The sequence below is a fragment of the Xenopus laevis genome, chromosome 2L, assembly GCF_017654675.1.
Source record: "Xenopus laevis strain J_2021 chromosome 2L, Xenopus_laevis_v10.1, whole genome shotgun sequence".
Lineage (NCBI taxonomy): Eukaryota > Metazoa > Chordata > Amphibia > Anura > Pipidae > Xenopus > Xenopus laevis.
Window position 1 is genome coordinate 57,205,957 of NC_054373.1, and position 17,101 is coordinate 57,223,057.

At 40.7% G+C, this 17,101-nt stretch overlaps 1 protein-coding gene across 4 annotated transcripts; it reads left to right on the plus strand.

Annotated features, from left to right (window-relative positions):
* Window positions 1-682: 682 nt before the first annotated feature.
* zbtb8b.L (zinc finger and BTB domain containing 8B L homeolog) lies at window positions 683-12,498 on the plus strand. 4 transcript variants are annotated; one of them, XM_018246381.2, is made up of 4 exons: window positions 683-789; window positions 4,757-5,688; window positions 7,565-7,743; window positions 9,967-12,498. In XM_018246381.2, exons 2-4 carry the CDS (start codon window positions 4,782-4,784, stop codon window positions 10,264-10,266), a joined length of 1,386 nt encoding a protein of 461 aa, XP_018101870.1. In that variant the 5' UTR covers window positions 683-789; window positions 4,757-4,781; the 3' UTR covers window positions 10,267-12,498. The 4 variants fall into 4 exon arrangements, with proteins under 4 accessions (XP_018101870.1, XP_018101871.1, XP_018101872.1 ...); XM_018246382.2 differs by having other exon boundaries at window positions 772-911; XM_018246383.2 differs by lacking the exon at window positions 683-789 and adding an exon at window positions 927-1,415.
* The last annotated feature ends 4,603 nt before the right edge of the window (window positions 12,499-17,101 follow it).

Here is a 17,101-nt window from a genome sequence, read left to right on the forward strand (position 1 = left end):
CATGAAGCAAAATGGGACAGATTCACCCGTCATCAGGGGCGTAACTGCAGAGAGGGGGGGGGGCAGGAGGTATAGGGGTCCCATAAGACCCTAATATGTATACAATTTCAATATTTGTAAAACATGTCAACCTATAGACATTTTGGTGGCCAGCAGATTCTTGCCCTAAAATTGTCTGAAATTAAGGAAAGTCACCGAAAAATGCAAGAATGCTTAAGAGACGGGAGACTGGGGTACAGAGCCCAGAACCTGGTAACTCCCGACTTTTACACATCAGTCCCACAGCATGTTGGGTATTATAGTCTTATGATAAACTTGGCAGCTGGCAAGAACTACATTACCCAAAACGCATTGGGAGACACAGGCTTCACACATTAGGGCAAAAAAACTAGGCTGGTTTACAAAGTACAAACTAGCCAAAGGCACAAAAAAGTACCTTGGCTAGTTTGTACTTTCAAAATCAGCCTGGTCTTTTTAAATTAGTAGCCCAATTTGGCTGGAAACCCGCCAGCCTGGTGGTAACCCTGGTTATGGAATATGACCTAACACGAAAAATACGCAGTTTTTTTTCACCCCACTGACAATAGCACGGCCTGGCAAATATGAGCTGCAGTCTGCTATTCCTTCGCAGCCCAGCACGGCTTATATTTACGTCACTCCCCTCAGGTGGCTACGTACAGCGTCACTGCGCTTATTTACGGTAGTCGTCGTGACGTCATAGTCTTGCGAGAAGTGAGACGAGAGTTGTGACGTCGGGAGGAGCTGTCCGGCAGGCGTCTAAAGAGCTGGGTACTAACGGATTTGCCTTGTGTTTCAACAGCGATCCGGGACTGCGGGTTGTGTTGATGAAAGAGGGATTGGAGGGCGGTGTGCTAGACTTGATCTAGACTAGTGACTAACTCACCTAGCGGGTAATCCGGCCCTACCATCATCTGTTTTAGCTTGTGTGTATCATTGATTCATGACGTGTATCACCAATACACTGGTTTTCTGGCTGCCCTGCAGTAATACGTCCACTGTATATTTCAAGAAAAAGAAGAAAGTGCATGGCAATGGTCTCGGTGGAATGTCTTCCTACATATGTTCTGTGTAGCAGTGTTAGCACTATATGGTGTGTCTGGGCAGCAGTTTGTTGTTTTACTAGTCACATGAACCCACCCAGTTCCAAGGGGAGCCTCAGAATATAGAAGTACTCATCTGTAATCACCTTTGATCGCAAAAAGGAACATGTCACAAGGGAACTCCACGCTTAATATCAGATCTCTATAGCGCTCGTTTTCTTTCTGTTTAATACTTGAAGTTTTCAGGCATTTCTTGTGTCCGTGTGTGTGTAGTTGTTAGGCTACCACTAGCTCTTATTTCAGATTCTATGGACCTGCACATCTGTTAGTGCAGTGATCCCCAACCAGTAGCTGGTGAGTAACATGTTGTTCCCAACCTCTTGGATGTTGCTCTCAGTGGCCTCAAAGCAGGTGATTATTTTTAAATTCCTGGCTTGAAGTTTTGGTTGCATAAAAACCAGATGTACTGCCAAACAGAACCTCCTGTAGGCTGCTAGACCACATAGGGGCCATCAATAGCCAATCACAGCCCTTATTTGGCACCAGGAATTTGTTTCGTGCTTGTGTTGCTCCCCAACTATTTTTACATCTGAATGTTGCTCACGGATGAAAAAAGTTGGGGACCCCTGTGTTAGAGGATCCCCATGAGTAGCTTTATATGGCTATGAAGTGCTGCCAAGGTCTGCTCATTGCCACTGGCTCAATGGCAGGGGTGTCCAAACTTTTTGCAACAAGGGCCAAATTTGGCGAGGTGAAAATGTGTGGGGGCGACCATTCAGCCTGACATTCTTTGAACCGTTAACATCATTTAACTCCTTTAAACAAGGAATCGCATAGCAGTAATATTTGGGCACATTAGTAAAATGATCTGCCACTTGATCTATACTGCTGCCTGTGTGCTGTAGGTGTTGGCAATAGACACTTACTGGCACGTAATGTCGCGCCACTGTCAAATACTTTTTTCGTTTACTGTGCTGGCACTTTAGTACGTCTATTGCACCTTCAGCCCTAAAGTATGTGAGAGCGGTGCATCACTATGTTGCCAGTACGTGTCTATTGCTAACACCTTCAGCACACAGGCAGCAGTATAGACCAAGTGGCAGATCATTTCACTAATGTGCCCAAATATTACTGCTATGGGATTCCTGATCACATTGTGCTGGGGGGGCGCATTATTATTAATTTCATGATGGAGGCTGAGGGCCGGTGTAAATTTGAAAACGGGCCGCAATTGGCCCCCGGACCTGACTTTGGACATGCCTGCTCTGTGGCAACAGTAACAACTTCCATCCTATTAAAGGAGAACTATACCCCCAAACAATGTACGTCTCTTTAAAAAGATATTGCATAAAACAGCTCAAATGTAAAAAATATACTTTTCTAGTAGTATGTGCCATTGGGTAATCATAAATAGAAAATTGCCATTTTAAAAAAAATAAGGGCCACCCCTGGGATCATATGATATACTGTGCACACTAACATACCAACAAACCATACTTGTTAGGTCACATGAGCCAATTAACAGACATCGTTGTGTCTTTTGCTTCAACACTTCTTCCTGTTAGAGTTGTAGTATTTCTGGTCAGGTGATCTCTGAGGCAGCACACAGACCATCATGAAATGGTGGTTCAAGGCAAAAGATCTAAAAGGGCAATATTTACTTAAATATATAGACCAGTTTGGTAAGATCCTTTAATATGTCACTTAATATGATGTAAACTATCTGTTGCTTAAGGGTACGACTACATGGAAGTTTTAGGCACAATCCGACGCGCTGTGACAAATCGCCTGCAGACGCAGTATGCAGCATCTGCATTTGACAGTCGTGTCGCATTCAACATTTCTATCGCGCTGAAAACGTCTGTGTAGTCCTTCCCTTAGTGTGCATTTTGGGGGGTATAGTTTTCCTTTAACACAGAACTCGGAATGCCCCTTTGAAAAATGTAGTAATGTAGTGATGGGCAACCTGTTGTCCCAGTCCAATAACCCATTTGGATGAATGGTTTCATGATTCTAACTGCACTCGAGCAATAAAGGTCGATTTGGCAAACGCTGTACCTATTGCTGTAAAACCTTAAAGGGGTTGTTCACCTTCCAAACACTTTTTTCAATTTAGTTGTTTTTAGATTGTTCCCTAGAAATAATGACTTTTTCCAATTACTTTCCATTATTTATTTTTTACGTTTTTTCCAAAATCTAAGTTTAAAGTTGAATGTTCCTGTCTCTGGTGTTTGACTCTGACAGCTCAGTAATCCAGGTGCAGATTCTGAACTGTTACAATTTTGCAACATTTAGTTGATACATTTCTCAGCAGCATCTCTGGAGTATTAGCAACAATTGTATCAATTCTAACAGCTGCCTGTAATGAAACCCAGAGATTCTGCTCAGCAGGGACAAAGATAAGAAATGTATCAACTAAATGTATCAATTTAGAACAGTTTACAGGATCGGCGACCCCCCCTCCCAGAGCTGCTTCAGAAGGAGAGAAATGACACTTTATACTTCAATATTAGAAAAACCGTGACACATAGAAAATAGAAAGTCATTGGAAAAAGTCGTTATTTCTGGTGATCTATCTGATAACAACTAGTTGTTTGAAGGTGAACAACCCCTTTAAAGATTAATTGATGTAACTCACTGATTGTCTGGAGAGGGGGGTAATAGAAGAGCAAAATAGTCCATGTTTTAGGAAGGTAAATACTATCGATGCTATTGGGGCAGGCAACATTGACCATTGAGGCAATGAATAAGTAATGCTTGAGGACAGGAAGAAAGCGTATGGTAAGCAAGTAAACTAGTTTATTTCATTAATCTCGATATACTATTAATAGTTTCTGGATTAAGGGCATTAGAGTGAGTTCTTGGATAACTGATCAGTATATAATGTGTGACTACAGAGTAGATTGTGTTAAAATGTATTGTGGCTTTTGAATATATTAACTGCATCTTATTTTAGACCCTTATAATACCTTTGTTAAGATGGCAAAGAGTATTGAAAGAGTCTGGTATGAAGAAAGACTGGCCAAGCTGGGAATTTTTACTCTAGAAAAGAATCCATTAAGGGGAATATGATAACTTGTGTAGATATATATATATAAGGATGCCATATAATAAACTCTCCAGTGTTTGTTTACCAGTAGGTTTTTTCCACAGACACTAGGCAATACTTTGAGATTGATCGAGATTTTATCTTAATATGTGAAGAGCAAACTGAGACGTTGTGGTATTGTCTCCCTTAAGTGGTTGTTCTGGAAGATACTGTAGATAGCTTCAAGAAGGGGTTGGATGGCTTTTAAGCATATACTGAAATTAACTATATTACCAAGTTGATCCAGGTATTGGTACAACTTCCATGTTGGAATCAGGAAGGGATTCTTTCCTTGTCTGAAGCAAATTAGAGATGGGAGTTTTTTCTCTTTCCTCTATATCAACAAGGAGTTAGACTGGTTTAATTTGACAATATGTTGAACACAATGGACATATTCTTTTTCTATTTAAATTACTATGTAATTGTTCATTTTAGCCTTTTTTGAAACACACCACTGTACTATGTGCCTGGGCAGCAACTAGCTTATTTCAGTAAACCTAAAAAAACCACAATTTTGTTTATTAGTCAATGTTTTCTCACATCGCTCATTTTGTAGCTGTTCTTTTATTTGATGAGGTTGCCTCATGATTTTTTTTTCTTCTTTCAGCTAGGAGATATTTTTTGTTGGAGACATGGAGATGTCATCATATTATACCAAACTCCTGGGGGAACTGAATGAACAGAGGAAGAGGGATTTTTTCTGTGACTGCAGCATAATTGTAGAGGGCCGGATTTTCAAAGCCCACAGGAATGTATTGTTTGCCAACAGTGGCTATTTTCGAGCCATGCTCGTTCACTATATTCAGGACAGTGGGAGACACAGCACAGCCTCTCTGGATATTGTCACATCAGAGGCATTCTCTACCATCCTGGACTTTCTTTATTCAGGCAAGCTGAACTTGTGTGGGGAAAATGTAATTGAAGTTATGAGTGCTGCTAGTTATCTGCAGATGACCGATGTGGTCAACTTCTGTAAAGCCTATATCCACTCTTCTTTGGACATATGCCGAAAGATTGAGAAGGAAAGTTCTTTTGGACAGGCAGACAGTGGCAGCGATGGCCTAAATAGTGGAAGAGAAGCAGAGCTTGGGGCTTCACCTGAGAAAGAAAATGATAGTGACTGCCAGAAAGATCCACCCCGTGGTGACTGCAGTAGTTGTAACTCTGTAGAGCTGATGGAAAAGGATCACCCAACAGAAGGCTCCCCTGAAGGTAAAAGTCCCAACAAAGCGGTAGAACCAAAAGAGGAATTTGACTCTGATATTGTGGAGGTGTCAGAGGGTGTACAAACCTACCATATTCCTACAGGACTGGAGCAGGGAGAGGAAGGTCTGCATGCAGCATCTGGAGTTGACATTGCATGCAATAACTACCACATGAAGCAATTTCTCGAGGCTCTTTTGAGAAACAGTTCTACCCAAAGAAAGGACGATCCAGTGCATCATTTTCCACGGGACTACGAGTCTCGACAAGATGACGCTGGTGTCCCAATGAGCTCTATGATGGATATACATGGTGACTGGTACGGGGAAGATACAGGTAAAGGGGATTTTTCTATTATATAAACATGTATCCTATAATGCAGGGATGGGATTTATTATCAGGAATACTTAAATCCTGGGACACGTTTTTTTTTTTGTTTTGTGAGCCATCACCATACTTTAAATCTGCTAAAAATCATTTAAACATTAAATTAAACAATAGGATTGCTCTGACTAGTAAGGGTTAATTATATCTTAATTGGGTTCAAGTTCTAGATATTGTTTTATTATTACTGAGGAAAAAGGAAATCATTTTTAGAAAATGGAATTATTTTAAGGAGAACTAAACCTTAACTAAAGATGAAGACTAGAAATGTTATACATTAGGTTTTCGGCTTCTGAACATGCCCAAGGCAACCACAGCCCTTTAGCAGTAAATATCGGTGTCTCCAAAGATGCCCCAGACAGCCCCTCAACAGCTGCTCAGATCCCACTGAGCATGTGAGTGTCGCAGACACTTTCCAAGATGGTGACCCCCTGTGACAAGTTTGAAGTCCTGGATCATTGCTGCTATTGAGAAGCTGAAACTTTAGGCTTGTGCAATAATTTCAATATATAAAATATGGAACTTTTAGCCATATTCATTTTAGGGTTTAGTTCTCCTTTAAGTATCCGGACTCTGAATAAGAGATCCCATATTTGTAACAAAAGTCAACATAGCTGTTGGAGATAATAAAATCTAGTCTCGTTTTAGGTACTTTATCTACGAGTAGATAAAGTAGCCTGACATAGGTCACAAGCAAAATTACATCTTGAGATTTTAAATAAATGTATTACAGTAGCTTAATGACATGCTAGCAATTTAGTGTGAGCACTGCTTCTTATTTTCACATGGTATCCTACCTAATTTGTTTCCTGTTTAATAGATATTTGCTTAGGGCTTGTATATCATTATTCTGCTTGTTTGTTTTTATAAAGGCAGTTAGTTTTAGCACTCATTCTCATTTGTGTTTTTTCAACTGTGAATTCCTAAGCATATTAATTTTGATGCAGCTTTGTTATATAGTGTAATGAAAATTATTTAGCATGTTGAGATATGATGTACAACTTCCAGTTTTAACTGGTAACAAAGAATAGAAAGGCTTTCTCATGACTACAAGCACAAATGCGTCTCAATAAAATGGATGCAAAATTGTGCACTTAACACCATACATAAAAAGTTTCCCTGCAAGGAAACTTCGGAAAACCGAAGAGACTCGTATGTTCTCTCTTGGCGATCTGCATTATTGCCTGTAGGAAAGCATTTTCAAAAGATTATCGCAAGCAACACATTGACACCTGCTTATTATAATCCAAAATCTTGAAAATGTAAGTTTGCAAAATTTAGATTTATGGTTATAGCTGAGATTTTCTTAAATCTTCGAAAAGTAAGAAATTTAATCAATATGCCCCTTCGTGTATTTGCAGGTGCAATAATGCACTTTCCCGGTTTGCTCTGATCAGATGTACACAAGAGTAACCTGGAATTACCTCTGCTCTGGATATGGTGGTTATTCCCCTGGCAGGTCATACCAATTTTTAACTCCGTGTGCCATGCCCACTCTGCAAGTGCTGCCTGCATCACACTCTGTTATGCTGGAAAAAACGCCACATGCTGCAGAAATGATGCTGGAATTCTGGAGGGAAGTGCTGCATTCTGAGGAAAAGAATGGCGATCATTATTTAAAATTGGCACTTTGCACCATGTGTTGCATTACAAACCGGCATAGAAGTGCACTACATGTGCTGATCCAACTAGTTGAATGACTTCATTTCAACTTCTAAAAATGCAGATGCAAGCTTGAGTGGTGCAGACTTCAGTCGGTTGGAAATTATTTTTCTGTAGCGAGGTTGTACACTCATGTGTTTTCTTTTTCACCTCTGTTTCTATAAAGGAGATGTCCTAGTTGTTCCTATCAAGCTGCACAAGTGTCCGTTCTGCCCATACACGGCCAAGCAGAAAGGAATCCTGAAACGCCACATCCGCTCTCACACTGGGGAGCGGCCTTATCCCTGTGAGATATGTGGGAAAAGGTTCACCCGACAGGAGCATCTACGAAGCCATGCGCTGACTGTAAGTATATGTAGCTGACTAAAGGAAATACGTTCTCAAAGGGGTAGTTCACCTTTAAAGGGGTTGTTCACCTTCAAACAACTAGTTGTTATCAGATAGATCACCAGAAATAACGACTTTTTCCAATGACTTTCTATTTTCTATGTGTCACGGTTTTTCTAATATTGAAGTATAAAGTGTCATTTCTCTCCTTCTGAAGCAGCTCTGGGAGGGGGGGGTCGCCGATCCTGTAAACTGTTCTAAATGGATACATTTAGTTGATACATTTCTTATCTTTGTCCCTGCTGAGCAGAATCTCTGGGTTTCATTACAGGCAGCTGTTAGAATTGATACAATTGTTGCTAATACTCCAGAGATGCTGCTGAGAAATGTATCAACTAAATGTTGCAAAATTGTAACAGTTCAGAATCTGCACCTGGATTACTGAGCTGCCAGACTCAAACACCAGAGACAGGAACATTCAACTTTAAACTTAGATTTTGGAAAAAACGTAAAAAATAAATAATGGAAAGTAATTGGAAAAAGTCATTATTTCTAGGGAACAATCTAAAAACAACTAAATTGAAAAAAGTGTTTGGAAGGTGAACAACCCCTTTAAGTTATCTTTTAGTATGTTCTAGCGTGGCCAATTCTAACCAACTTTTCAATTGGTCTTCATTATTTTTTTCCCATATTTTTAATTATATGCCCTTTTCTTCTGAAACTTTCCAGCTGATCCCATCTAAAAACAAATGCTCTGTAAGACTTCAAATGTATTGTTATTGCTGCTTTTTATTTAATCTTTCTAATCCAGCCCTCCCCTATCTATATTCCAGTCTCTTATCTTAGTCAATGCATGGTTGCTAAGGTAATTTAGCAATAGTAATTTAGACTGCTGATTTTGCAAACTGGAGAGCTAAAAAGCTAAATAATGCAAAAACCATAAATAATAAAAAATGAAAACCAATTGCAAATTGCCTCAGAATATCAATCTCTACATCATACCAAAAGTTAATTCAAAGGTGACCCAACACTCGTAATTTGTATTCATACAATCAGCTTAATTACCCTGAATTTATTAGTTTGCATAAATCCTTATCACTTTAAATTGAAGGGATACTGTTGTCACAAGTGTGTTTTTTTAAATTTAACATTTTGAATATGTAATGGCATTTTTCCCCCAAACGACTATAAAAGGTGCTACAATTTAATTTCAGCTTCAGAAACAAACCTTATTTGAGGATTGTCTCACAAGGCTGTAGTCGAGATTCAAGAAAGACTCGAAATCCATCAAGCTGCTCTGAGTTTAAATTAACCCTTTGTGCCTTAAAGTAAAATGATACCCCCCATTTTAACATGAGGTCATTCGGTTTGGGCTTAAACACTCTCTAAACTATATGAATGTATTCCATTATTACAGACACATACTTGCTTGAAAGGAAACGTTAAAAGGTTGTCAGTTTTTTTGCCAGTCCCCACTGTCCCCTAAACTCTTCTTGTTAAAGCACCCCCACCATACTTGTTCCATTGTGAGATGATGGATTTTGGGACTTGAAATCCATCCGCTTAACAGAGAATCGGCATCACCTATTACACTAGGCAAAGAGACTTCCATGTCCCAAAATCCATCATTTATAAGGGGGGAAAAAAGCAAGTGAGGGGCTGGAATTAAGCGGCATAAGATCTTGGGAAATAGCTCTTTGGAGTTATCCCAATGTTCTTCAGTCTGTGCAATTGACTGTATTTGTGCAAAAAATAAATTTATATGTATTACTGTAATTCCAGATAGTGTTGCTTATATAAAGAAGGGGGGAATATTTTCCTATTAAAATCAAATCAATTTTCAAAATGTGAAGAAAATGTCTTATATGGTGTGTAGATAATTTGCAAATCCTCACATCAGATGTGTTTGATATTGTTTTTAAGAAACAATAAGACATTTTAAGGAGATTGCTGCACATTTGTTTGCTTCTAAGGCTGGTGTCACTTGTTTTGCTGTGACATTTTAATTTTGTGCTTCTGTGCTGAAGAAATGCAAACAATGTGTGATACTATACTACAGACTAGGCCTTGGGTACTGTCTGATTCATGAACATCTGAAGGTGCCCTTTCATACTGCCTTCTGGGTATAATACAATTGTTATGAATGGGGATATACCTTTAATGTCTTTAATATGTATTTAAAATCTAAAATGTTTTGCACTTGAAATAAAATTATTTTTATTTATTTATTTGTTTTGCTAGGTCCACCGTTCTAATCGACCAATCATATGTAAAGGTTGCCGGCGTACTTTTACCAGTAATTTATCTCCTGGCTTGAGACGTTTTGGTTTGTGTGACAGTTGCACCTGCGTCACCACCACACACGATGACTCCAACCAGCCAGGTCACACAGAAGCTGCTTCTGAGAGTATGGACAAGGAAGAGGTGGATGGAGACTGGCCAATCTACATTGAGTCTGGGGATGAGAATGAAAATGAAGGGCCGGAGGAGGAGGAGGAGATTGATGATAAAGATCAAATCCACCGAGAGGTGCTAATGTGACCACTGTACCCTAGGAATGTGCAAGGGACTCATCACCTTAATCAAGAACATTTTATCATCTAATTTGCAGGAAGACTTCTCTACTCCCTCATAATGTGTGGCAAGTTACACATCTATGCCACTGTATAGTGTGGTTCTTGCTCTTTAAATTGATGAGACTCCTGTGGGAAGGACTTTTATCACCAGATACCTGACAAATTAAAATGAATTTTGCAGAAAGACATTTCTCTGTCCCCTTCACCAACATACCAGGTTGCATGTTTACACGTCTAATTAGAGTGTAGTGTGCTCCTTACTCTTGAGGACAACTGAAGAAACTTTTACAAGTACTATTCCACATTTTAGTGCTGTGCACTAAACCCATGTGTGGTTGGAGACTTTTAATCATTTTTAACACTTGTGCTAGTTTTATGTGTGTAACACATACATTGCCAAAATTCTGTTTGCAGACTGTCTGCACCCTGGTACAGAACATTGTGACAATTCCTCTGCTGTAGATGTCCTGATACTTGTACTTAGTCTTTGACTGCAGCTCTCCAATGCATGAACAGGTGGTTTGACGGTTGCCCAAATTTCCGCCTTAAACGTTAAAAAATTGGGAGTACAATATTCTGCGGGCCAGCTTTTTACATTGTGTAGGCCTGTCACCATTACTTTCCTCCTCTATTGCAGTTACAGGTCCTATAAACTCATCAACAAGGTTAAGAAGATATTAAGGCATACTGTGTAATGTCTGAATGTTCCTTTTGAAGACACAGTGATATCACATCCTCAGGAAATAAGGTTTACACATAGGACACACTTACGTGCAAAGGCAGAAAAGAAATGGCTGTGTATTTTTTTTTTTTAATGTAGGGTTTGCACACTTCTAAAAATCTCATACTGGAAGATCACAAAAATGTTTCACACCAGAACCCTTATTTATTTAGCTTTATCATGGAGCTATACATCTTTTTACTGTATGCAGAACTTCATAGGAAATCAAATAGGCCCTGTGATGTTAGCAAATTAATCGTTCGCAAAATTCCTTGAAGTGCACTTAAAGGATACAGAGCCTGCTTTTATAGAAGTATGAGAATCTAGGCAGTTTACCAACAGAATAATGCTGGAATAATTCCTGGTACTTTAGTTTATTCCCGGTAGTAAAGGCAGAAGGAAGGTTGAGATTACCCGCACATTGTTTTCTAGATATGCCTGACACTTACGTCAGTTCTTGAACCCATGCCTCTTTCAGTTGAGTGACCGGCTGGCCCAAATAGATTTGTACTCCAAGTGTGAAATAATTGACATACATCATGTTCCCTCCATGTTCTACATGCTAACTACTTTGTGGTGACCTAATTCATTGTAAATATGGCTTGGTTTAATGGACCATCTCACATTTTCTTTAAATATAAAAATAGCTGATTTTTTTTTTTACCTGTTTTGATTACAAGGGAAAAACACCTTTCCATTTAAAGCCTGATGTACTTATCTACAGGTAGCTAATGTTTGGCTTTTCCCAGACCTAAATAAATGTGTTGATTTTACAGAGGGCTGATATAGGATGCATAATACAGATTGATTTTTGTTCAGGAAAACACCATTTTCCTCTTCATCTGCCTATAAGCATTGAAAGTTCTGTGATCATTTGTGGCAACTGGAATACTTCCCTTTTTACTCATTTCTTACTAACCCAAGCTACAAAGTGAAAAATAAAAGAGATTAGTCACCCCGAAGTAGAGGAGATTTGTTGCTCGGGGGGACAAATCTCCCCATCTGAGCATGTGTCTCTGCCCTAAAGATCTGCTGATAACAAAAAAGTTTGCAGTCAATCACTTTATTTCTCCCAGAAGGCCAAAGGCATAAGTTGCCCCACCCCCTTCCTTCTTTCCTATTCAGATCTCTTCCGATGGCTGTATAGCAAACAGGGCTGTGATTAAACAAACAGGATTGCAACTGGAGCTGAGGAACTTTTAGCAACAAGTCATGTGGCCAGGCCCCCTATTGGTCCATTTCTTTTCTTGCTCCCTTTATTGTTTCTTTATTACTGACGAGCTGATGGTTTATATTGTAACCTTCCCCTGTTCTTGTGCAACAAGCTAATTTGCTGAATTGTGGACCGATGTTAATTGTAAATAAGGTTTAAAGTAGCCGTGTCATTATTATACTATTGCTATTGGTTATTCTCTAATGCATGTTGAGTTGGGACTGAACTGATAATTAAAAAGAATGGTACCAACCTTTATTAGACATGCCAGTTGTGTATGTTTTTCATTAATTCTGCTTCAGGGAAATGTAATATGGAATGGAAAAGTATCACACCCACATACTATAGGTCAAACAAAGTAAAAATGGGATTTTATTTTTTTGCCTTTACATGTCCTTTAGCATTTTGCCATTCTGTCTGCCCAGACAGACACAGAGGGGGCTCTTGCATTATACATTTATAATACATAAAAGCCATGAATATCCTGTAAATTATATCCTTATAAACGGTGAGTTCTGATGTCATCAGTTATAAACGGTGAGTTGTGATGTCATTTCTGTCACATGACTCACTGAAATTTGTGTATTATAATAAATAAAGTACCCCCAGTTGCAAAATATGAGGATATTAGAAGTTACCTCGGAGTTCCATGACCTGTATAAAAACACTCGGCCTTCGGCCTCGTGTTTTTATATGGTCATGAAACTCCTCGGTAACTTATAATATCCTTATATTTTACAAGAGGGGGTACTTTATTCACTATATAATCTACAGTCTGGTCATTTCCCTATGGGACCAGACTGTAAATTATATCCCTATAAATGGGGCGTTCTGGCGTCAGAACGCGCCGTTTATAAGCTTAAAGTGACAGCACTTGCAGCTGCTGCTCTCTCCCTGCAGCGTTCTCTCCACGCGTAACCCCCTCCCACCTGTTTTCCACACATAGCTCTCTTACTTTACAGGCGCGCTGCTTCTGTCCCTCTCAACTATCGTCGCTCTTACTTTACTCCTCTGGTTTCCTGTTTCGCTCCGCCCACCCATGATGCCTCTCCTCACTTTCCAGCCTCAGGATCTTTCTCCTCCTCACAGTCTCGCTCCCCCTTCCACCATGGCAAAATCTCTCTCTATCGATCTTTGGTCCTCACCTTCAACAGTAGTCCCAGGCAACTGCACCTTACTACCACAAAATCGACCTAAGCATCCCACATTTAAGAGAAGACCATTTCTCCGGCCCTTTCGTCATGGACATGGACAAAGGCAGAGATCGCAAACTGAAAACCACCAATCAGCTAGCCGCTCCAGGTTTCAGTATAAGCAGGGTTCCAGTTGGTCCTCAACAAGAAATACCAGCAAACCCTCTCAAGACAAGTCTACCTCAGCATGAAGGGGTGCCCACCCTCCAAAGGCATTCTCTTAGGCGCTGCCTAAGAAACTATCGGGAGGTGTGGGAACAGTAGGTTCAGGACCCCTGGGTGCAACAAATAGTAGCCCAGGGTTACCTCATCGACTTCGTACAAATCCCACCACTGAGATTCTTCGTGTCACGCCTGCCATCAAAGGAGCCAAAACGCTCCACATATCGAACAATCATTCACAATCTCTCAACTTGGGGAGTAATACAACATGTTCCTCACCAGGACAGAAGTCAAGGTTTTTATTCCAACCTGTTCATTGTACCCAAAAAGGACGGCTCCTACCGTCCAGTACTAGACCTCAAGGCAGTAAACAAATACGTCCGAAAGCAACATTTCAAGATGGAATCAGTACAATCGGTTCTGCTATCTTTAGACCGAGGAAAATTCATGGCAGTCCTCGACATCAAGGATGCATACCTACACATGCCTATACATTCCAACCACTACAGATTCCTTCTATTCTTTGCCGCAGGAGAACATTGGCAATTCGTGGCACTTCCTTCAGACTCTCATCCGCACCGTGAGTATTCACGAAGGTGATGGCAGCAGCCCTGACAGACCTGAGACTTCAGGGTGTGGGGGTCATACCATACTTAGACGACCTTCGAGTCAAGACTCCATCTTATGCCTTAACCACAATCCGCCTCCAGAAAGTGATAGAGAGAGACCTTAACCCAACTTGGTTGGCTCATCAACCACCCTAAATTGGTATTAACACCATCACAGAGAACAGAATACCTAGGTCTGAAGCTAGACACATCCAGGGGAAAAGCCTTCCTTCCCTCAGACAAGATAACTTCCTTCCGCACACGGCTATTAACCATTCAAAGGGAGACCTTCATTCCTCTACGTGTAGCCATAAGAGTGTTGGGAACGATGGTAGTGTTCCAGGCAGTACCATACGCACAGCTCCACACAAGATCACTGCAACGACTAATCCTACAGAATCAGAGAAGAATGTGCGGAGTTCTGGACCGAAAGATACTAGTGACGAGTCCAGTTCGTGAATCCATGACATGGTGGCTTCGTCCAATGACACTGAAGCTCTTTCCCAACCACTCATGACGATTTCACCGTTTATATGTTTCCACCTCTGGCTCTACTTCCAAGGGTCATCAGAAGAATAAGAGAACAAGCGGTAGAGACAATACTAATAGCCCCATTCTGGCTACGCAGGCCCTGGTTCGCAGAACTAATGAGGCTAGCAGCAGAGGCTCCATTCAGACTCCCAGGCAGGGCAGACCTGCTGTCACAAGGACCGATATTCCACCCAAATTATCCACGGCATGGCTCTTGAAGCCCTGATTCTTTCCAGACCTGGGCTTCCAAAGGAGGCTATACCTACATTAATGAAGGCCAGAAAACCGGTATCAGCTCGCATTTACCATAGAGTATGGAAGACCTTCATATAATGGTGTGAGAATAACACCAAGGATCCACAAGCACTAGATGAAGGAAATATACTGCTACAAGAAGACTTGAAAGGGCCTGGCCCTCAGTTCATTGAAGGTTCAGGTGTCAGCCCTCTACATATTTTTCCAACACTAGTTGGCTATGCAACCTAACATTAAGACTTTCCTACAGGGCGCCCTCAGACAGGCTCTTCCATACCATCATCCAGTTGCTCCATGGGACCTCAACCTCATTCTCTGTTATGCAAGATCAACCATTCGAACCCATCGAGGAAATTCCATTACCGACATTAACAATCAAGACAGCATTCCTTTTAGCTATCACCTCAGCCAGACGAGTGTCTGAACTGGCTGCCTTATCATGCAAGCTCCCCTTCACGATATTCCATGAAGATAAGGTAGTACTGCGACCAACACCGGAATTCCTTCCCAAGGTTGTATCTGAATTCCATATTAATCAGGATATGGTGATTCCATCCTTTTGTCCACATCCCAAGTCGACAATAGAGAAGAGACTTCACACACTTGATCTAGTTCGCACCTTGAAGAGATACTTTTCAGCTACTTAGAGTGTTTGGAGAGTAGATAGTCTGTTCATCATTCCGGAGGGACCTAGAAAGTGCCTCCGACCATCCAAGGCTACTATTTCAAGATGGATCAGGACAGCCATCATAAGAGCATACGCAGCAAAGAGTAGACCTCCGCCTTCAGGAATACGAGCTCACTTAACCAGATCCCTCAGCACTTCATGGGCGGTACGCCACCAAGCTTCCGCTGAACAGGTTTGCAGGGCGGCAGTGTGGTCCTCACCACACACCTTCTCCAAATGTTACAAGATACACACCTTTGCATCAGCAGAAGCAAGCTTTGGGAGAAAGGTGCTTCAGGCTGTTTCCAGAGCATTGGGGTTAAGTCCTGCCCTCATGGATAGCTTTGGGACATCCCCATGGTGCCTGTGTCCCCCAATCTAAGCAAGAGAAAACTAGATTTTTTATTTACCGTTAAATCCTTTTCTCTTGTCCTACATTGGGGGACACAGGCCTTCCCTCCCTGTAAATTTCTGAAGTTGATATCAGTTAGATAGTTCTATTTTAGAGTTTTAAAAGGGGGTGAAGTTTCTCCTCTGTTTGCAAGTTGATTATTAGGTTGGTCCTTCCTTCTTTGGCCCGAAAACTGAGGGTTTAGGAAGTAGGCAGGGGATAAAGCCCAGTGCAGGAGGAGGAGCTTCTTTAACCGTTTAGTGTCCATCCTCCGGCAACAGGATCTTCATCCCCATGGTGCCTGTGTCCCCCAATGTAGGACAAGAGAAAAGGATTTAACAGTAAGTAAAAAATCTAGTTTTATGATCATTACTTTGTAACAAAAAAAACCCCTGTTTTTTAAAATACATGCACATGGCATAGAATGTAAGCTATTCATTATGTGGAGGGTGATCCTAACCTTAAAGCTCCAAGTCAGGTTTACAGCTGCAGATAGAATAAGAACACAAATAGCAAAATGGTCTGGCCAGCTACATTCTTTTCAAACTTATATAATCTGTGTTTGTAGACAACTATTTTGAAACAGACTGCATCAGAGTTGGACTCTGACACAGAAGGCAGTAGGTGTCAAAACTTATTCCAGGTTGCAGGCCAAGACAGACCAAACATAAACAGACCTGATGTTGTAAGGTTTAGAAGGAAACCGACTTGCTCACCTAATAAAAAAGGCATGTAAATCTGCTCCCAGAAAACAAATCCTCATATGTAATCACAAAAAAGGTTACACTGTGGTCTCAACACATAAACCCTAGTCCAAGAGTTACTATAAATTACAAATCTCCAGATGCGTGAAAGAGACCCTATGGTAATATGTAGACTACTGTGTTTCGTGATCAAAGGGGACTTATAGTCTATGAGTAAGTGCCCATAACGTGTCTTATGTAACTATTTTGGCAACTTTAATTATTAACAGTGTGTCACTTTCACGCATCTGGGAATTTTCTATTTGCTCACTTCCCTACAAACCTAACTTTAGATGTCCCCAAAGACTATAAAATG